The following is a 22,296-nucleotide window of genomic DNA, read 5'->3' as shown; positions in this document are numbered from 1 at the left end:
TAGACTATCCTAACTCTTAAGACACACTAAAGTGTAGAAGCAGCCTGGTAAACGTTTGGTCATACTCATCTATCCTATCATTGCTACCTATTTTCATTAATGCATCCAACACAATTATGCATGCAATTTCCAACAATTAATCTCTAAATCACTCTTTCCTTTATGCTTCTGAAACCTCAAAATGTCACTCATCTCTACAGAGAGACCACTGATAGTCAATAAACTTATTTTTATTTAGTTTCATTTCTTTTGGAATTAGCTTTACAGAGTACATAGCATGCAGATAATAATCACAATTAAATTTTTTTAAATTTGACAGACAGAGTTAGACAGTGAGAGAGAGACACAGAGAGAAAGGTCTTCCTTCCTTTGGTTCACCCCCTAAATGGGTGCTACAGCCGGAGCTGCGCTGATCTGAAGCCAGGAGCCAGGTGCTTCTCCTGGTCTCCCATGGGGTGCAGGGCCCAAGCACTTGGGCCATCCTCCACTGCACTCCCTGGCCACAGCAGAGAGCTGGCCTGGAAAAGGGGCAACCAGGACAGAACCCAGTGCCCATTTGGGATGCCGGCGCCGCAGGTGGAGGATTAACCAAGTGAGCCATGGCGCCAGCCCCAATTAAATTTATAATGTATGAGGAATTCTTTAGTAACTATAATAAAATTATAAAAAATACTTCAACTAAGCTTCAAGCTACAATTCCATCTCAATTTCAACACTGAGCCAGAAATCAAAAGGGAGCAAGTTATTCCTATGGTGTTCAGTACTATGCTGGGACATAGCTGGTGCTCATCAAACATTTGTTCAGTGAATTAATGTTCCTTATTCTCATCCCAATTAGTGTGAGATTCACATTTACTTGAAATATACCTAATCTCTTACAAGTGGCTAGATCATAATACACTCTCTTCATCAAGTGCTACTTTCTGTACAAAAGTTTTAAATAAATTGCTGCAACATAATGTAATACATACCACCAGAAGGTAACAATTTTACTAAAAATGGAAAAAATGGATATCACCAAATTTCTACTATTCCTCTTTCCTAGATTTATGTTCATTTCCATGAAAATAGAATCTATTGGTAAGTGGAAGACAGAAAACTGACAACTGTTTTTCTTGATTAATAATTTTTAATCAATGATCAATATGCTTTTAAATGTGGACTCCTGGGGCCAACACTCTGGCATAGCAGGTAAAGCCTCCACCTCCAACACTGGCATCCTATATGGGCACCGGTTTGAGTCCTGGCTGCTCCACTTCCCATCCAGCTCTCTGCTATGGCCTGGGAAAGCAGTGGAAGATGGCCCAAGTCCTTCAGCCCCTGCACCTGCATGGGAGACCTGGAAGAAGCTCCCAACTCCTGGCTTTGGATCGGCACAGCTCCGACCATTGCAGCCAACCGGGGAGTGAAACAGCAGATAAAGACCTTTCTCTCTCTCTTTGCCTCTCCTTCACTGTGTAACTCTTTAAATACATACATCAATCTTTACAACAAAATGGACTCTTTTGAACTACGGATGGAATATGAAAAAGACACTGGACACAGGTCACAGCGCGCACAGCGTACCCTGGATGGAGAGGACGTAGCTTTTCTGCGCCGTCCCCTCCACATTTGAAGCAGCACAGGTGTAGTTTCCACTGTCGGAACGCTGGGACCGGGCAATTTGGAGTTTGCCACCTCCAGACAAAATATGGACTTCAAGTGAGTTGGAATTTTCTACAGGTCGAAACAAAGCAAAATAAGACACACAAAGGCTTTTATTTCTAATATCCCTCCGATTTAACATAAAAATGTCGCGTTTTATAAAAATGTCTGAGACAGCTGAGGTGGAGGCCGGTTGATGCCGGGAGTCCAGAACTCTGTACAGGTCTCCCGCATGGGTGGCAGGGCCCACACACCTGAGCCATCACCCTGCTGCCTCCCAGGAGCTGCTTTAGCCAAAAGCTGTAACACACAGCGGAGTCAGGACTTGAACTCATGCACCTGATAATGGGCTGCCACTGGAAAGCCCAAGCTTAACTGCTAGGCCATATGCCCATCCCTGTACTTTTATTTTAAACGAGAGCCTTTCTGAACAGAGGAGGAGGGAGGGAGAGGGAGGGGGAGGAGAAGGGGGAAAGAGAGAGAGGGAGAGAGAGAGAGAGAGAGAAACCTCCCTTTATAAATGACTGATGTTCCAGCGCATTAGGCTGTCCTGACCTATACACCGCTGTGAGCACAACACTGGAACGCGCTAGTCTACAAGTCCAGTGGGACGGAGCACGGCACGCACTACGGCAGTACCTATAGGCCTGTGGTTCTTCAGCCAGGCTACGGCGGGAGGTGGGATCCCAGTGGCGTCACATGTCAAGGTCACAGGACCGCCGGCGGTCTCTACAATCACTTCTCTCTCGGGCCCTTCAATACTGGGTGGCACTGTAGAAACACAGGAAATCATGTGTTCTCACCGAGCCGATTCGGACACTTTCTTTCATTTGCATATCTGAAGGAGAAAGAGTTGTATGAGAGGCAGGTGCTCACCATAAACATTGAGGTGGAAACTTTTATCATCTCGTCCTGCTACATTTATAGCTCTACACACATACTGGCCTGTGTCAGACACCTAAAAGAAAAAGACACTATTGTATGTGCTCCATTGAGTGACAGATGACCAACCTCACTGCTCGCTCGAGAGTGGGTGAAATCGTCAGTCACCTTTCATCTTGATGCTCAGACGCCCCAGTTCTAGTGGCCTTCCGTAAGCCTGATTTCTTTTTAAACCAAATAGTGTCAACGGCACCAGTCATGTATTTTTTCATTTACGACAGTACTGGGAATGTGCGACTACCAGTGATCTCCTGCACAACCCGGCCAAGCAGTCATGACACCAAGCGAAAACCAAAGAGGCACCTCGGCGTTCTCGATGCGCAGTGTTTGTCCATCGGCTAGAATCCGCACGCGCTGAGATTCGGCCACCGGCCGCCCGCTCTTGTACCAGGTGACCACGGGAGGCGGGACAGCGTGCGACTCACACTGCAGAGACGCGGGAGCGCCCTCTCTCACAGTCACTGCAGAAAGCGCTTCACTGCCACCATCTTTAATGCTGGGGGGCACTGAAGGAAGCAAACAGAGCAGAGGGTTTCCCGTCCGTGAAGGTGATCAGACACAGACCGCTGAGAAGCCGCGCAAACCCAAAGAGCTGCAAGAGAGGAGTGAACACAAACCGTGAACAGTCAGCGACACCTGCTTCTTGCTTTCACCAGCTGGGTTGATGGCGACACAAGTGTATTCACCCCCGTCAGAAACCTTGGCTCGAATAATCTGCAGAGTTCGACCGCCTGTGGGAAAATACAATTCAAACTGAAGACTGGTACAGAGTTCCGGTAACTACGTATCCATAAGATGAGTGGAAAAACATATCCTTTCCCTAACAATAACATTTATTTAGAAGCACTCATTTTTAAAATGAAATTGTGCAAATTTGTTTTGCTAGATTTTTATTTATGAGTCTGCCTCCTTATAAATGAAGAAATTCATAGCATTTTCCTCTTTAGTAACCAAACATGGACAGTAAAACTGATATAGGTTCCAGTGAACAAAGGGTAATTATACTACAGGCAAACTATATTAACAAGTATTTTATGGGTTTAAATTTCTCACAGAGCAGTTATTAAACCACCCCGCACCCATATCGTCCATCTATCCATCATCCATCATACTAACCCAAGCCTATACCTATCTACTCACATACCTATCCAGTCTATCACTTACTATAAAACTTACAATAAAACCAATGGCTTTATTCAATGATTGTACTATTTACCACAAACCACTTAGGATTACCAAGCTGTTCTGCTCCTAAATTTCATAATGTTCCAAAGGAGTTATTATTATTATTGTACATTCCCACTAAAATGATAAAAGCCCATACATTCTTCGCCTAATGGTCCCAAATGGGCGAACAAAGGCATTGACTGTGAACAAATAAATTAGCAAGACCAGGGTTTGGAAAGACACTAATTTGAAATGCAACTCATCTCAAAATAAAGGAAAATGAGAAAGTTTATCCCATGCTAAAAGACCAAATTCCTTACCAGGCACAATGAGAGCGTTTGTGCTTGGCTTGATGGGCTGTCCGTTCTTGAGCCAGGTGAGATCAGCTGGTGGAAAACCAGCAACCTCACATGTCAAAGAGATGAAATTGTTCACCACAACCGTAAGGTTTTCAGGGTTAGGACCAACGACACTGGGAGGAACTACAAGAGCAAATATATTAAAAGTGAAACTGGATTATCAGTAACATATACTCCAATTCACCACATGTAATCCAACCACTGCACTCTGCTAAAGCAATGAGCTTATTTTTTATCCACTAATCAATTCTGCTGCTATCTTATTCTCTTACAAACATTTATTGAATACCTACTGTATTCTAGACATTGTACCAGGTGCTGAGGCAATGCAAAAAATGCAACAGACCTAAACCACATGGAGTTAGTAATCTGGTGGCTGTGGTGGACAGGGAACTGAAGGTAGCAACTAGAAGTTTTAGTGGCTATGATGTGCCACACACTGTCCTAGACACTTCATGTGTCCTACTGTATAGAATCCTCAAACACCTTATGTGTTTTTAATCTGTACTTCACAGACAAGAAAGCTGAGACACAGAGAAGTTAGCAGCTTGCCCGAGGACTTTCCAACAGATCCGCGAGCTATGCAGTCTGGCTCCAGGACCCTTACTCTTGGCCACTGCTCTGTACTGCCTAGTAATCACAGATGTGACGGGTGCTGATCAGAAGAGAAGGGTGATGCCAGGGAACTACCCTAGTTTGAAGAAAGTGACATGTAAGACAATACTCAAAATCTGAGTAGGAATGAGCTAAGTAGAAGAGAGGAAATGAGTGTATCTTCCAGGAAGAAGGAATGGCATCAAGAAAGGCCCAAACGGGAAAAGGGCATGGCCCTGATAAGGTGAAGTGCACAGAGCAAGGTGGGGATGGGGAGGCAGAGCATTAAGGACAAGGCGAGGATAAGATGCTACGGGGGTCTTCTGGGTGTCGCTAGACGCTGAAACATGGCCTGAGAATGGGAAGAAGAGCAATGCCGCAACCAAAAATTCATTTCAGGTGCCAGCATGGCTGTAGTGCAGACAACCCGGCAACAATTATGAGAAGTGGGTGACCCCAGGACATTTTGCGAGTAGAATGACCAGGACTCGGTGTTTTGGGAGTACAATTTAGGGAGGGGGAAGTCAGAGGTGACATCATTTTTCTGTCGTGAACAGTGTATAGACAACGGTGGCCTTGCCTGAGACAGAGCTCTTTGGAGGAGGACTGTATTTCTGGGAGAAGATTGCATGTCCAGCTTTATAGCCGTTGTTTCAGGTGCTTATCTCACATTTGTGACAACAAGTGCATATGCAGACACAAGGGTCTGCAGCGCTTGAGTGGGCCCTGGCTGAAATAAAAATTCGGATTACACAGGCAGTAACTGAAACTGGGGAACACATGAAATCCCCTCGGACAAGGACGGGGAAGGAACACATCATAGCTGGGCAGACGCAGCGCCACAGAGGCTCCTGGGACGAGACTGGCGAGGCAAGGCACAGAGAAGGGCTGTGGGAGTTCTGGGAAGACACTGACCAAGCAGGCCACGCTCTCAGATGTAAGAAGACGGAGCCTAGAGGATGCCTGCGGGCCCAAGTGGTTACCTCAGTGACAGCTCCACTGGAACGAGGCGGCGGGAGCTGGCACGAATGCAGGGTGGCCCAAGCGGGGAACAGGAAACAGACATTCTGTGTAGTCAGCTGTGCACAGGGGAGGGGTGCGAGGTAGGCGGGGATGCACGTTAGGTCTAAGGAAGACCTTTTTCTGTTACTAAGTGCCATTGGGAAGGGGCAGTGAGGAGGAAGAGAGAAGGCAACAGGCAGGAATCTGGAGTGAGGTTGTCTCCGGCCTCTGGGAGGCAGGGGTGCGTCCCACTGTTGCTGGGCAGGAGCAAGGGCAGCGAGAGCAGCGGGAAGCACCCTTGATGCCATGGCAGACGTGAGGCGGATTCTACGGCAGGAACTCGGGGAAAGAGGCCTCCTTTTCCCCTGTGAAACAGGAGGGGAAGGCACTGAGAAAAGTGGGAGGGGGCTGTTATGGACTGAAGGTTGCATTCCCCAACCATTTCTTTTCTTTTCTTTTCTTTTTTTTTTTTTTTTTTTTGACAGGCAGAGTTAGACCGTGAGAAAGAGAGACAGAGAGAAAGGTCTTCCTTCCGTTGGTTCACCCCCCAAATGGATGCTACGGCTGGCGTGCTGCGCCAATCTGAAGCCAGGAGCCAGGTGCTTCTCCTGGTCTCCCATGGGGTGCAGGGCCCAAGCACTTGGGCCATCCTCCACTGCCTTCCCGGGCAGAGCTGGACTGGAAGAGGGGGAACCAGGACAACCTGGCGCCCTGACTGGGATTAGAACCTGGGGTGCTGGCGCCGCAGGCGGAGGATTAGCCTAGTGAGCCATGGCGCCGGCCCCCCAACCATTTCTTATGTGGAAGCCTTAACCCCTCGTGTGACTGTATTTTAAGCTGAGGCCTTTATGGCCGCAATGGAGGCCCAAAGGGCGGCCCCAGACGTTAGGCCTGTGTCCTTCATGGAGAGCCAGCAGAGAACTGAAGCTGGCTCAGACTTCCTCTCTCCCCTTTCCTCCAAGTGCGCTCAGGAGCGAGCACAAAGCAGCTGCACGAAGCCAGGGAGAGCCGCCTCCAGAAACCAAACCCTGCTGGTGCCTCGACCTTGGGAGGAAGTCAAATCTGCTGTTCGGGCATGATCTACGGTATTTCATTATCACAACCCAAACACAGTAAGTCAGCAGCCATGCGACATTTGGGCAGGAGCTGAAGGCGCTGAGAGAGTCATGGGGGGGCAGACAAGAGGGTCATCCCAGGCAGCATGCAGGGCCCAGCAGAAGCTGCTACTACGAATTTACAGACACCAACACTCCTGACACCAAGATGTCCTCCAGCCCCAGCAAGCTACCTACTTAGGTGCACGTACGCTGCAGGTGTGGGATTCAGTGGGTAGCATCAGAGCAAGCAGCTAAGCATCAAACTTCGGCGGTCAGACTGCGTGGGCAGAACCTGGTTCTGCACCTGCCAGCTATGTCATCTGGGGCATGTCACACAGTTTCATATGAGCTTTGGGTTTCTCTCCTCTCTCCTCCTCTCTCCTCTCCTCTCCTGCCTGCCTTTCTTTCTTTCTTTCCTTTCCTTCCTTCCTTTCTTTATGACAGGCAGAGTTAGTGAGAGAGAGACAGAGAGAAAGGTCTTCCTTCCATTGGTTCACCCCCCAAATGGCCACTACGGCCAGCGCACTGCGCCAATACGAAGCCAGGAGCCAGGTGCTTCTCCTGGTCTCCCATGGGGTGCAGGGCCCAAGTGCTTGGGCCATCCTCCACTGCCCTCCCAGGCCACAGCAGAGAGCTGGACTGGAAGAGGAGCAACCGGGACAGAACCAGCGCCCCAACTGGGACTAGAACCTGGAGTGCCGGTGCCGCAGGCGGAGGATTAGCCTAGTGAGCTGTGGCGCCGGCCGGCCTTGGGTTTCTAATCAAAGAGGCATAAAATAGTACCAAGCACCTGTGGTTACTGAGGTAAGTGAAATGACCTATAAACACGTGGCACGGAACCCACAGGGATGACACAGCTAAAACATTATCACTGCCACTACTTGCAGATTTGAGCTTTCACTGAGAAGAGGGATGGGAGCGCGCGGGCTAGGAGGAGTGACTGACGTGCTGTGCCTCAAAGATCGAGCTAGCTGTGCAGGGGAGGGGAGGGTGCAGAACGCCGAGGCCGGCAGCCTGAAGGTTAGGGCACCGGGCACCAGGCATGGCTGCGGTGGGTCTAACCAATGGCGTGGTTTTAAATGAAAAGAATTCATTTTCTCTCAAATGAATTTCCCAGTATTTAATTGAGAGGTTCCCGGCTGCAGGCAGGCGTTCAAGATGCCATTTACAGGCAGAATAAAAAGCATCCTGAACCCTGATCCTTAATGGAAAACACTGTGGACCACTTCCCCTCGAGGCTTTCCTGTTCAGACATTTCTGTTCAAGTAGAATAAATAGGCAACAAATGGTTATTTAGCAGAAATCACTCTGGGTTTAGGGAGGCTGAGATGAGTAAGACAATGGCTGTTGAAGCCACAGGTGAGAGGGAAAGACACGGAGGCCAACGGATGAGACGAGGGGGCACCCGAAGCTGCCGTAAGCTGGGTACTCCAAGGTGCTTTCTACCACCTAGAGGAGGAGACACTGCTCTGCCTTGAAGAAGCAGGAATGGCAAACACCACTGTAACTCTTCAACGTTCGTTTACTATACTGTACAGATTGGAACGTGTGCTTTCACAAGTGGGTCTGTTTAATTTATTCATTCTGGGATTTTGTAACACATTTGTTTCTGTTTCAGCCTGATCTATTCATTCAAAAACCTCGAAGACATTTGTTAAGCACCTACAATGTACTACCTACCACACTAAGACTGGGAGTACAGAGTTTCAGGTGTCTGTGACACAAACGCTGCACATGGGCAGACATTAATACTCCCTGTGGGTCACGGCAAGAGACAATGCCCATCACGCTCTATGCAAGTCCATGGAGGGCCAAACTGCCCACAGGATTCCAAATTTCAGCTATTTCTTTTCTTTTCTTTTTTTTTTTTTTTCTGACAGGCAGAGTGGATAGTGAGAGAGAGAGACAGAGAGAAAGGTCTTCCTTTTGTTGTTGGTTCACCCTCCAATGGCCACCGCAGCCGGTGCGCTGTGGCCGGAGCACTGCGCCGATCCGAAGGCAGGAGCCAGGTGCTTCTCCTGGTCTCCCATGCGGGTGCAGGGCCCAAGCACTTGGGCCATCCTCCACTGCCTTCCCGGGCCATAGCAGAGAGCTGGCCTGGAAGAGGTAAATGGGGACAGAATCCGGCGCCCCAACCAGGACTAGAACCCAGGGTGCTGGCACCGCTAGGTGGAGGATTAGCCTAGTGAGCCACGGCGCCGGCTTCAGCTATTTCTAAGGCAAGCTGGAACTTCGTATTTGTATTGCTCACATAAAGGGAATCTCTTGTAATCATTTTCCCCCATCTCCAAGTTAATATTTTGGTAGTAGCTATGTCTCCCCCCCCCCAAAAAAAAAAAAACCTAGTCTTTTGGTGGTACAGAGCCAAGTGCTTTTTTCAGCAAAACAATACAATATTTATGGAGAGTCTAGCATGAATGAGAGCTTAAAGTTTCACAGATGAGTTAGGTGCGTCAGTGGTTTTAAGGAATTATTTCACTCCACAAAGAGACCTTCTCTTCTGCAGGGAGCGTACGGGGAGCAGAGGACATAACTCAGCACGGTTTCCACACCAGGGGAAGGAATGGACTCCAGCCAGGAACAGTGGTAAATCTTTTGGAGTGGAAGGTCTCTCTCTGGTTCTAACATCACATAAACATGTCATCTCTGGGGTTTCAAATTCTGACGCTAGTTTCAAATATGTAGGAGTAATGCTGTGCTTTTGAGCGAGTAAAACAATACAGAAGTGGACTTCTAGAAGATCTGCACTTTATAAATCTTCCCAGCTTCGGTGGGAAGGAAGAAGACTGAATGAACGCAGGCCTCACACACTGTCAAGTCATAAAATAAGAAACAAGCCCGTGTGCCCTAAAGCGCGGGGTCCCTGCCTTCCTAAGTGCATCCTCACTGATGTTTCTGGAACTCGGCTCTTACCGTGGACATTGAGGTTAAAATACTTTTTGGCACTTCCGGCTGTGTTCTCAGCGACACACGCATACCTGCCGATATCTGCTATTTGAGTATTCTGAATCTAAAGGAAAAATGAAGAAATTTTAAGTTTTTTATAAAGCAATCTGTTGTATTTCTCAGTATTTTTTAGAGGAAATTAAGCATACTTGTATTGGTAAATGCCTGGCAAACGCAAGGCATTTTTGCACATACTCGTGTTGGTGCTGGCTTTTATTAGTTAGATCAAATACACATTAATAAAATTTCCAGTCAGAAAACGCAACTTGACACATATTTGTGTATGTCACCAGCTATAAAAAGTCCCAAATCACTCTCCCACGACCCCGTCGGTGCTCCAGTCATGTGGCTGCCAGGAGGTCCCATCAAGAGGAGCAGAAGAGGCGTGGTCTTGTGCTGGCCCTGGGACTGGCTTTGGCCAATGCAATGTGACAGAAGTGACAGGCAGGGCCCTTTCAAAACCCAGGCTGTGCGCTTTTGCTTGCTCTTTCGGAATGCTGCCACCACCATGTGAGGATGCCAAGGCCACCCCGCTGCAGGTGCAGGCGCGGGGGACAGGGTCAGCCCAGCGAGGGCCCGAGACCGGCAGAGACACTTACGCAGCCCACAGCTCTCTGCAGACTCCTGAGCGCGTGCAGCTGAGAGCAGACGCATCCTGGGCCAGGAGGCAGACTTAGGAGTGAACAAATGCTTACTGTCCGAGGCATTACGTTTTGGAGTGGCGTCTTTTCATGAGGTATCAGTTAGCTAATGGACAGCTGTGTTTAGTTTATTCTGCAGAAATTTCTGTCCATCTATGCATCTTTGGCCCTGGACAAAAATCATGAAGTATTTTGGGATATGCTGTATGATCATCAAGTAGAAGTATCTATGATACTTAGAAGATACTTTGAGAAATCAAAGTATTTATCAGTAGTGTGACTGATTTTTTTCCTTTTTCCTTTTTTTTTTTTGCATGAGGAACTCCATGTGATATATCCTGCACTGGATACAATGACAGGTCTCACTGGGTTCATGGACCACTAGATTATCTATTACGTTCAAGTAGTAACTCATAAAATTGTATCGTAACACAAGAATTGGCGTTATTTCTACTAATATCCAAATTTCTCTGAGGAAACTTGAAAAAATATAGACACACTGATTGGTAAATAATAATACAGGTTATTCATGCAGATTTCACTATTATTTATTACTAACCATTTGCCAACAGAGGAAAACATGTTAACCTACGGGAAACCTTATGCCACCCAGAATTTTGCCATCAGAAACATGTAACAAAAGGGGTGTAATAAAGAGTTCTTCCTATCTGGCTTTCCTCGTGAAGGCCATGATTGCAATAACTTCAAGGGTGTATGTTTTTATGCACGATTTCTGGATGAAATCAGGCGAAACTGTTAGTAGTGGTCACCTGTGCTAGTGGGTAGAATGAGCAAGAATTTTATCTTATATAATGATTCTTGATATTTATAAACATAGTATTTGTTAACTAATTCAAATTATTTTTCAAAGTAGAAAAAAAAACCCCAGTCATTATAAAACATACAACCAAATAGCTCTCTTAGACTTTGACTTTTACCTGCAGGATTCTTCCATTAGATAGGAGCTTATGACTACTGTCTTCCGGCAAAGGCAGGCCATCCTTGTGCCAGGAAAGCCTGGGCACGGGGCTGCCGCTGGGCAGACACTCCATCTGCACACTCCTGCCCATCAGCACGGTGACCTCTTCAGGGAGATCGCTGTCGGCTCCCTTGATGATGGGGGGCACTAGTAAACGATTGCAGTGAAGAGATAAGGACAGGCAACAGGCCTTGGCTGAATCATTCTGCCGTTCTGACAACCTGAACAAGTCTGGGATGACAACACAGGCACCAAACTGGAGGAAGAAAACCATGCTCCTCAAGCAACGTCCGGCACGCACATGGGGGTGTGAGGACAGAGTGCTTGAACCCGGGGTGTCCTGCTCAGGCTCTTCGCTTGCGCTGGGCCGACTCCTCTGATGGAATCAGCCCCACTGAGCGCAACCCCAACTTCCCCTCAGTGCCTCTCCTCGGCCCCTCCACTGTGCCTTCTGGGTTTTTAGGCAAACATCCTAGAAGCATGTGTGTAAGCGGTGGTCTGGATAAGTCACCTAAGTCACAGCCTGGTAAGCACATCTGAAATGCTTGCATTTGGTCTTACTGGCAGGGAACTGTCTGGGCTCCTCAGAATGTGTTCCCAGCCTCGGCAATGGCGGGAGCCTGGTGAGAAATGCAAATCCTTGGGCCCCATCAGATGCGCTCATCAGACATCTCCCAGACACCTGTGAGCTGACTGCCTCCCCAGGTGCCACTTATTTACATGCAAGTTTGACGTCTGAAGTCTCACTCTAGATTTTCCTACATATATTCACTTTCATTTAAAATATATCGGTGGGGGGCCCAGCACTGTGGCACAGCGGGTTAAAGCCCTAGCCTGAAGTACCAACATCCCGTATGGGCACCGGTTCAAATTCTGGCTGCTCCACTTCTGATCCAGCTCTCTGCTGTGGCCTGGGAAAGCAGAAGATGGTCCAAGTCCTTGGGCCCCTGCACCCACGTGGGAGACCCGAAAGAGGCTCCTGGCTCCTGACTCCCAATCGGCTCAGCTCCGGCCCTTGCAGCCATTTGGGGAGTGAACCAGCGGATGGAAGACCTCTCTCTCTCTGTGTCTCTACTTCTCTCTGTATCTCTGTCTTCCAAATAAATAAAGATAAAACTTAAAAAAAAATCCATGGTATCAGCTATGAAAAACATCACGTATTATCCACTAAATGAAAAAAAATTATTTATACTCTCATCTGCTGTGTTGGTTCACTCCTCTGATGTAACAGACAGTTATGGCTGGCTGGAACCAAAACCAGCAGCCGGGAATGCAATGTGTGTTTCCCACATGAGTGGCAGGAACCCAATGACTTGAGCCATCACTGCTGCAGCCCAGGGTCTGCAAGGCAGGAAGCTGGAGCCAGGAGCTGGGGCAGGAACTGAACACAGGCACTCTGACACGGATGTAGGCATCTTAACCACTAGGCTAACTGTCAGGGGCAACCCACAGAACTTTTAAAAATGGAAATGTTCAATAAACTAGGAAAGCACACGTAGACTATTCTGTGAAGGCAGAAATTAATTTTCACAGTACATGATCACTCTTCTGTTTGGAGCTTGTGTGCTCTGTTTCACTCTGTAGCTTTGGCAAGCAGTAAAGACAGCATGTTTATTATGTAGGTGAAGCCTTGAACACTGGGACCTCCAGCAAGTAAACTGAGAGTCTGCAAGAAAAACAATCAAGGCCACGGACCACACGGTGGAATTTCAATGTGCTCTGGGCTCTGACCTCTCCCAGCAGTTCCCCCCAGTGAAGGAATCACACAGAGGCCTCCACGCCGCTCTCTGGCCTGACCACCCCCTACCCCTGGATTACGGCACTCAGCACTGTTCTCAGTGACCCTGCCTGTACCCGGGAGGTGAGGGGCAGACCCTGGGAATGCAACAGGGTCCAGAACCAGTTCGTTCTTCTTGCTTTGTATCCCCCTTCCAACCCTAAGCTCACCTCCAATGTGCTTTCCAGCTTCTTTCCCATCCAAAATAACAGCTGAAGGCTGGACATGTCCCCCTGACCACCCACGCCCGCCGTTCCACTTCAGTGCAGCTGAACCCCTGTCCTTCCCAACCTCTATTATCAGCTCCTACCACTCACTCAGCTTCCTTTCTTCCCAACTTCAGTCAAAGTGAGCAAGGATACTTCTCACCATTCTTGACCTTGTTAGCACTGATCTCTGATTGGCTTCTCCCTTCTTTTCCCTATAACTCTTGTGGACCTTAAAATCTATGGCATGACCCATCCTGCCCTGATGAACGGCCCCAGAGCTGGTCACACCTGAGACCATCCAACATGAACACCTCTACTCTCTGCGGGCTTACCTGCTACCTGGACAAAGACTGTGGCTACCGTACCCAAGTGCTGTCTCCAGGGCGCCTTGCCCAGTGCTGACACTTGGCGAGCAATCGACAGGTGCGTGTCAAATAAACGAACCTGGAACTCTAGTGTCTTCCCTCTTGCACCTCTTTCTGGGTAACAGTTTGCAAGTGTCAGTTCCCCAGAAGTACTCCTGAGTGACAGACGCGGAATAAACAAAGAACATGCGCACCGAGGACGCGGACGTCGTACTGGAGGGAATCTTCTCCAGCCTCATTGACGGCCACACACGTGTACCTCCCGGCGTCATCCACTTTGGCCCTGGGAATCTGCAGCACACGCCCTCCTGCAAACAGACCACAGGACCTTTACTTCTCCCCACCTGAGAGAGAGCACGGCCAGCCCCTGAGAGACGACCGCCACACGTTTCCCTGCAGCGCTCCTACTTCATCCGTGTTTAGTTTTAACCACCCAGAACACCTGTAATAAGCACTGAGCTATTTTACAAAAGTGACCCGATACTGCCTTTGACTCCATCTCGGGAGAAACAGGCCGCACGTGCAGACACCCCTCGGGCAGGGCCGCCGCCCCCTGCTCCTCGCACCACATTCTATGGGAACACGCTACTGTGCAGTGACCGCTGGTTTTAGCTCTGAACATTTGTGGTGTGGTTTACACTATTCCCTGAAAGTACTCAGGGGGGGAAGAAATATCCAGGGAAGGTAAATATGATCTTCAAAGAACAACTCCATATATTCTTAGACTTTCCAAGTCAGTTCCACCTCAAACTGAGAAAAGCTACAATTGTATAAAAACTTTTGCCCATGCACACCAATTATTTACATTTTACTGCACTTACTTTCTCTCTCTCTGTCATGTGTATATAATCTTTGTCTGAATCATTTGAGAAGGAGTTGGAGACATAGCACCCTTTTAGTCTACACTCTCACAAATCTGTATTTCCTAAGAACCAGGATAATCCTGTATATAACCACAGCACATGGATTAAAAGCAGGGCATTTACAATTGATACAAAACTACTACTGAATCCACCGGCCATGTTCAAAAATTTCATTCTTGTTGCAACAATGTCTTTTTACTGCTATTTTTCTCCAAACCCAGATCCAACTTAGGATCACATGTTCCACTCAGTTGCCATGTCTACTTGGTCTTCTTTCTTTTATTTTTGATTTGTTTTTCAAGATATTCTTTAATTGAGGGCTAATTTGCAGAACATTTATTTAACATGCTGACCTTAAGCATACAAGTGGATGAATTCTGATAAGCCCTGAGTATTTCAATGCTTGTTAAATAGGAGCCCAGAAAATACTGTTATCCTGCAATGATTTAAACACCTCTATCAATAAGCCATGCCGTAACAAAATACTTGAAGCTAGTGATCTCTGCTATTTACTTATAAATGTATTTAATAAACCAAAGTAGTAACTACTTGCAAATATGTATTAGAATGAACATTAATATTGCAAGGCCACTGACAGTCTCATGGCACTGACAGAGAAATGGAGGCACAAGGATGCAAAAGGACCCTGCAAGGCGGGTCGAAGGATCCTGTCCGTCTGAGGGGTTTACTAAGGTGCTCTACCGACACATTCCCATGGCGTCTGAGGGGTTTACCGAGGCGCTCTGGCCTACCGACACATTCCCATGGCGTCTGAGGGGTTTACCGAGGCGCTCTACCGACACATTCCCATGGCGTCTGAGGGGTTTGCCGAGGCGCTCTACCGACACATTCCCATGGCGTCTGAGGGGTTTACTGAGGCGCTCTGGCCTACCGACACATTCCCATGGCGTCTGAGGGGTTTGCTGAGGTGCTCTGGCCTACCGACACATTCCCATGGCGTCTGAGGGGTTTACCGAGGCGCTCTACCGACACATTCCTGCCTTCACTCGTCAGACGCACACGAGGACCAGTGCACTGGGCAGCCTCGCGTCTGTCAATCGACACTGCCGGAGAGCCACCCCCTTCCCTGCTCCATTCACTGAGAACACACACCTGCAGGTTCAGGGCTTCACCCCGTTCGTGGCAACCTTTACCTGGTAAAATCATCACTTTATCGCTGGAGGTCAGAGGATGGCCATCTTTGTACCAGGTCAGCGTGGGAGGTGGAGCAGCATTGGTCTCGCAGTAAAGGGAAACGGGGTTGTTGAGGATCACGTCCTTGGCTTTGCCACTCCGGCCTGTATCCAGCATGTTTCCTATTTCCCAGAGTTGCTGGAAACTTGGAGGAACTATGAAGGAAAAGCAAGGAGTTATGGTCGGGTGTGAATGCCAACACCGATCTGTTAAAGTTCTTGACTGCACTTTGACCAGAGATATTTCCAGCTGTATAAATTAGACAACGTGAAAACATTTCCAAGTACTTACACAGCAGCCAGCTCTGACCCTGGAGAGAGTTGCACACAGACCCTGGAGCGGGTTCCCGTGTGGAAGAATCAGAGATGTGGGACTGAGAATGCTACGGTCACGCCTCGCCTCCCTGCGGGAAGTCTTTGGCACTTCGATAACAAAGTGGCCACTTTCCAGGGGAAGCCTGGCTGGGGTCTGATCACAGAAACCACAGAAGAACTCGCTCAGCTGAGAGCTTCCCCATGCTAAGTCTCACTGAGGAGGCTGAAGAAGTTTATAATCTAGGCTAACACCTCCCTTAACAGAAAGTACAGGACATTCTCATACCTTTTAACACAAATACAAACTGTATATAACGCATTTTGCCTGTACATCATAAACACTATAAAGTATATAACACCTGATCTAAAATTTCTACTGTTTCCAACTTTTGAAAAAAATCAAAGACGTGTAAAAGTTTTTGTATTAAGATGCTCAGTGTAGCATTATTTTATGAGTAGCGAAAACTTGGAGACAATCCAGACATTCAACAATAGGAATATGGTTAGGTAAGTATTTGAATACTCAACTAATGAAACTGGCATAGTTGTTAAAAATGAGGTTGAGCCAGCGCTGCAGCTCACTAGGCTAATCCTCTGCCTGCGGCGCCGGCACCCCGGGTTCTAGTTCTAGTCCTAGTCGGGGCGCCGGATTCTGTTTCGGTTGCTCCTCTTCCAGTCCAGCTCTCTGCTGTGGCCCCGGAGGGCAGTGGAGGATGGCCCAAGTGCTTGGGCCCTGCACCTGCATGGGAGACTGGGAGGAAGTACCCGGCTCCTGGCTTTGGATTGGTCCAGCGCCGGCCGTAGCGGTCATTAGGGGAGTGAACCAACGGAAGGAAGACCTTTCTCTGTCTCTCCCTCGCTGTCTATTACTCTGTCTTTTTCTCACTGTCTAACTCTGCTTGGCAAAAAAAAAAAAAAAAAAAAAAAAAAAAAAGTAAGCAACTGGAACCTTAAAATGTTTGGTTAACTTGCCTAAGTCACAGAACTCGTAAGAACCATAAACATCATTTAATCCAAGGGTGAGGGCTTTGAATTCTGTACTTTACCACCTTGCTGCCTTCCATGTAAACATTATTTAGAAAATTTCATGATATGATGTTAGGGGAATACTAAGGTAACAGAGAGGTCTGTATTGTGTATTCCAAATTTTTTAAATGAAGGATACATTTAAATTCATAAGAAGGAGGCACACAAAAATAAAAAAGTAATCCTGGAAGTAACCCTGAACAAAGGGATTATTTTCATCTTATTTCTCAAGCCCAGATCTTCAATAATTAATTTACAATGTTGTCAAGAGGGGAAAAAACCTCACTACCAAAAATAAACCAAGTCAATCGCTCTTGTATTACTTTGACAGATCATATAAATTAAATGACACACAGTAAGTATGTATTACCTTGTATATTCACATCAAAATCCAGCTCATCTTCACCGGCGATGTTAGCTGCTACACAGGTGTAGCGCCCTGTGTCTGATATTTGAGCCTCCTTTATTTGAAGTGTTTGTCCATTAGCGGCAATAGTAATATGATCATCTGGCGTAAGGGGCTGCGATTCAATTACAACAATGTTAACATCAAGTACTCCAATAAAGCCTGAAGAGACAATGAGTTGACAGTGTTTATGATTCTTTGTTAAATGAAAATAAAATATTATGCAAAAGATTCCAGACGACAAATTATTTGGATGACACTGCTTGTTTCTGAGTAATCAAATTTCAAATTTTTACTTATTGAAAACTGTAGCTGAAACAGTTAATGATTAGGCTAGGTATTTGCTGGGACGCATTTATACAGTTTATACTTTTTTTTTAAAATTAAAAATACGTTCTTGGGTAACATATTCATTTATCCATGCTAGGAAAAAACGTTTTCAGTTTATATCATACTGTATTTAGAAAGCTTACCCTCTACCATAATTTAGTAGAAAATGCTAGAATTTCTTTAAGAAAATTCAGGGCATTAATATAATCTGATTCAGTCTACAGTTACTACTACTTATTAAAAAGATCATTACTTCATAAATGCAAAATTTTAACTTACATTTTTTTCTTTTTAAAGATTTATTTATTTATTTGAAAGGCAGAGTTAGAGAGAGGCAGAAGAAGAGAGAGACACAGAGAGAGGGAGAGAGTCTTCCATCTGATGGTTCATTCCCCAGATGGCCGCAATGGCTGGAGCTGTGTGGATCCAAAGCCAGGAGCCAGGAGCCTCCTCCGGATCTCCCACAAGGGTGCAGGGGCCCAAGGACCTGAGCCATTTTCTACTGCTTTCCCGACTATAGCAGAGAGCTGGCTTGGAAATGGAGCAGCTGGGGCTTGAACTGGCGCCCACATGGGATGCCGGCACTGCATGTGGCAGCTTTACCCTCTATGCCACAGTGCTGGTCCCCTTTCATATTGCTTTAATTAATTTATTTTAGGAGGCAGAGAGAGAGACAGAGGGAGAGTGTTCCCACCCTCTGGTTCACTTCCTAAATGTTACAAGGGCCAGTGCTGGGCTACTGCTGACTCTGAGTCAGGAATTCAGTGCAGGTCTCCCACAGGGAGGCGGAAATCCAACCACCTGAGGCTTCCGCAGTGCTTCCGCAGGTCTGTCTGCATTAGCAGGAAGCTGGAATCTGGCACTGCAGCTGCCATCAAATCAGCTACTCTGGAATGTGGATGTCTGAACTGCTAGGTCAAATGCTGACTCCTGCACTATGCTTTACTGAAATTATTACCACACTGAATGGGAAACTAACTTAAAGGTATTCACACTGTTTTACTGATAACATTACCTTCACTTACAATGCTTTGATTTCCCCCATTCCATGAAGATTGCAGCTCTTGTTTATGTCGTTATTTCTAAAGACACCTTTCTCACAACACCTGGTAATTTTGATGCCGCCCAGACATCCAGTCCTGTGTCTTCTTGGCTCCTGGATCTTCTCACTCAATTTTAAGGTTCCCACCCACCCTGTCTCAACCGCTGCAGTAGGAGTCAGACCTCTTCATTACTGGTAACTGCACCTCTTCGTGATCTCAGATTCCCATTCTCGTCCTCTGAACACCACCTCCTACCCTTCTAACTCATTTTCTCTAGCACGCAACTCAGCACCTCTCCGACCTCATGGAAGACCACAATCTATACCCCGCAATCTTCTCACTGCCCTTATGCTCCCCGACTTCTACTCTCTCCTTACTCAGAGAAGATTTAACTCGAGTCACTCCATATGTAAGCCCTCCTCTTCCTTGATTTTACTCCCCTAGAAAAATTCTGACCCAGGGGCTGGAGTTGTAGTGTGGTGGTCTGGACTGCCACCTGCACGGACATCCCACATGGGTGACGGTTCAAGTCCCGGCTGCTCCACTTCAGATCCAGCTTCCTGCTAATGTGCCTGGGAAAGCAGCAGCAGATGTTCCGAATTCTTGGGCCCTTGAACCCCTGAGGGAGAGCTGGATGAAGCCCCTGGCTTGGCCTGGCCTCGTCCTGGCCGTTGTAGCCATTTTGGGAGTGAACCAGAGAATGGAAGATCCCCGCTTATCTCTCCCTCTCCTTAACTGTTTTCTAAGTCAAGCAATCTGTCTATCTAAATGCTGACCCTGATAAACACCAGTCTGCACATTCCGAGCCTCCTCTGATCTACTCGAGGACCGTCCTCCGGCTGCATCCTCTCCCACCTGCATCCTCATCAATCTCTCCCGCTGCGGCCCACCTCCACATTTTCTGTTGCCACTTATAGTCAAATGATTTAAAAATATATTGTGCATTTGCTGTCTCCAATTTCTTTCCCTTCATCTTTTCATGAATCTTGTCTGCTTGACCAAAAAGACTCTGTCAGGGTTACCAGTGACACCCGTGCTGCTAAATCCGAGTGCCTTCTGAGTTCTCATCTGGTCTGCAGCGTTTGTTCTACAGATTCTCACGTATCTTGTCGAGATACACCTTCCCTGCGTGTCAGCCTCTCCATGCAGGAGTGGCCTGGAGCTTACCCTTAGGTAAGCTCTTTTTCCATCCTCTTTTTCCATCCAGTGTCACTATCCAAATGGTCTCTTGCAAAGTCTTGTTCTTGGGGCTGGTGCTGGGAAAGCTACTGCCTAATCGCTGACATTCCATTTGGGCGCTGGTTCAAGACCCGGCTTTTCCACTTACAATCCAGCTCCCTGCTGTGGCCTGGGAAAGCAGCGGAAGATGGCTCAAGTGCTGGGGCCCTTCACCCACATTGAGACCCAGATGAAGCTCCTGGTTCCTGGCTTCAGATTGGCCCAGCTCTGGCTATTGCAGCCATTTGGGGGAGTGAACCAGAGGATGGAAGATCTCTCTCTCTCTGCCTTGCCCTCTCTGTAACTCTTTCAAATAAATAAATAAATATTTAAAAAATCTTAACCTCTTCTCTTTCCTTTGCTCTCTACACCCTGCTACCACCCTGGTCCAAGCAACCACCATGCCTCTTCTGGACCCCTACAATAATGTAATAGCTGGACTCTTTCTTCCCCAAGTATAGCAGCCTTTGAACACGTTAAGTCACATAATATTGCACCCTATCAAACTCCCAGTTGGCTTCCCATCAGTACAGGGTCAGCTGCTCCACAGTCAGTGTAACCTGGACCCCGGCCACTCTTCTGCCCGCATCTTCTGTGTTCCCCGTGTCCGCTGCACCTGCTCAGTTGGGATACTGTCCCCTCTGATACCTTGTGTTTGCTTCCTTCACTTTTTGGCGGTTCTCACTTAAGTATATCAAACCTTACCAAAGATGTTTTCCTTGTCTTAATAAGAGATCACACTCCACACAACTGGAATCCTAGTCTCTGTGTTTTCTCTGTGTCACCTACATTTTTTTTTTTAAGATTTATTTATTAATTTGAAAGGCAGATCTCCAGAGAGGCAGAGAGAGGTCTTCCATCTGCTGATTCACTCCACAAATGGCTGCAATGGACAGAGCTGTGCCCATCCACAGCCAGGAGCCGGGAGTTTCTTCCAGGTCTCCCACACGGGTGCAGGGGCCCAAGGACTTGGGCCATCTTCCACTGCTTTCTCAGGCCATAGCCGAGAGCTGGATCAGAAGTGGAACAACCAGGACTCAAACCGGCAAACATATGAGAGATGCCGGCACTGCAGTCAGCAGTGCCAGCCCCCGTGACACCTGCATTTAACTGACATTCTATGTTCTACTTGTTGGTTTGTTTATGGATTTTTTCATCTCTCTCTCAGTAGGGACAGAGCATTTTGTTTCTGTCATAGCTGTATCCCTTGTACATAAAATAATGTCTGGCAAACATCAGATGCTCAATAAATAACTTGAGATGCAATGAATCATGATTAAAATTTTGTCACTTAAAAATACAATAATTGGGGCTGGCACTGTGGCATAGCGGGTAAAGCCGCCGCCTGCTGTGCCAGCATCCTATATGGGCACTGGCTTGAGTCCTGGCTGTTCCACTTCCCATTCAGCTCTCTGCTATGGCCTGGGAAAGCAGTAGAAGATGGCCCTGTGCTTGGGCCCTTGCACCCATGTAGAGACCCGAAGGAAGCTCCTGGCTCCTGGCTTCGGATCGGCGCAGCTTCAGACATTGCAGCCAAATGGGGAGTGAACCAGCGGATGGAGAACTTTTCCCTCTCTCTCTGCCTCTGCCTCTCTGTAACTCTGCCTTTCAAATAAATAAATAAATCTTTAAAAAATACAATAATTAAAATTTTCTATGGTTTATATTCTAGGGAACCAATCCCAACCCCCAAAGTGTTAGCAGTATAAAGCATTGTAATTTATCAACTTTGGAGTCTAAATTTGAAGGTCTAATTTAAATATTCATAATGAAATTTAAAAAACACAAAATTATTTCATTTCTAGTGCAATTCTAGTTTCTAAGAAGGTTTTGTATCTGTATTTCTCTATGTGTGCAAATGTAAAGTAACTACAAGAAATAAAAAGGCTTTAAAGAAAACTAAGTGTAATCATAACATTATTTTAAAGGAGAAAGATTATTTGTTTCCAAGCAAAGTCATATAGAATGGATGTTGTACCAAGCAGTCTGCTTGTGGTTAGAAAAGCAACCATAAACAGAACACGCTGGGAGTTCTATACTTTTTCTTTTACAATGGCTTCCAGGTGAAACTGGCTTATTTTACGAGTGATTTTTTTCAAGCTGCCAGCATTGCAAAAATCCATCTGTGATCTGAACAATAAAGCTGCACCTCGAACTGGGACTGTGACCTGAACTTCTCC

The 22,296-nt window shown here is 47.0% G+C and overlaps 1 protein-coding gene across 4 annotated transcripts in view; it reads right to left on the bottom strand.

The window, feature by feature from the left end:
• HMCN1 (hemicentin 1) overlaps positions 1-22,296 on the bottom strand; it is a 459,307-nt gene that overhangs the window by 97,412 nt on the left and 339,599 nt on the right. For all 4 annotated transcript variants that reach the window (XM_070055058.1, XM_051820384.2, XM_070055057.1 and 1 more), the window contains 11 exons: positions 17,490-17,640; positions 15,740-15,934; positions 13,917-14,030; positions 11,331-11,518; positions 9,719-9,815; positions 4,074-4,235; positions 3,204-3,317; positions 2,890-3,092; positions 2,521-2,602; positions 2,284-2,415; positions 1,567-1,716 (listed from right to left, as the gene is read on the bottom strand). In XM_070055058.1, the coding sequence (XP_069911159.1) occupies positions 1,567-1,716; positions 2,284-2,415; positions 2,521-2,602; positions 2,890-3,092; positions 3,204-3,317; positions 4,074-4,235; positions 9,719-9,815; positions 11,331-11,518; positions 13,917-14,030; positions 15,740-15,934; positions 17,490-17,640 (1,588 nt within the window). The remainder of the gene's footprint in view (positions 1-1,566; positions 1,717-2,283; positions 2,416-2,520; positions 2,603-2,889; positions 3,093-3,203; positions 3,318-4,073; positions 4,236-9,718; positions 9,816-11,330; positions 11,519-13,916; positions 14,031-15,739; positions 15,935-17,489; positions 17,641-22,296) is intronic.

The sequence above is a fragment of the Oryctolagus cuniculus genome, chromosome 13 (genome assembly GCF_964237555.1).
Source record: "Oryctolagus cuniculus chromosome 13, mOryCun1.1, whole genome shotgun sequence".
In the NCBI taxonomy this organism is placed as follows: domain Eukaryota; kingdom Metazoa; phylum Chordata; class Mammalia; order Lagomorpha; family Leporidae; genus Oryctolagus; species Oryctolagus cuniculus.
This window is presented reverse-complemented; position numbering and strand designations above follow the sequence as displayed.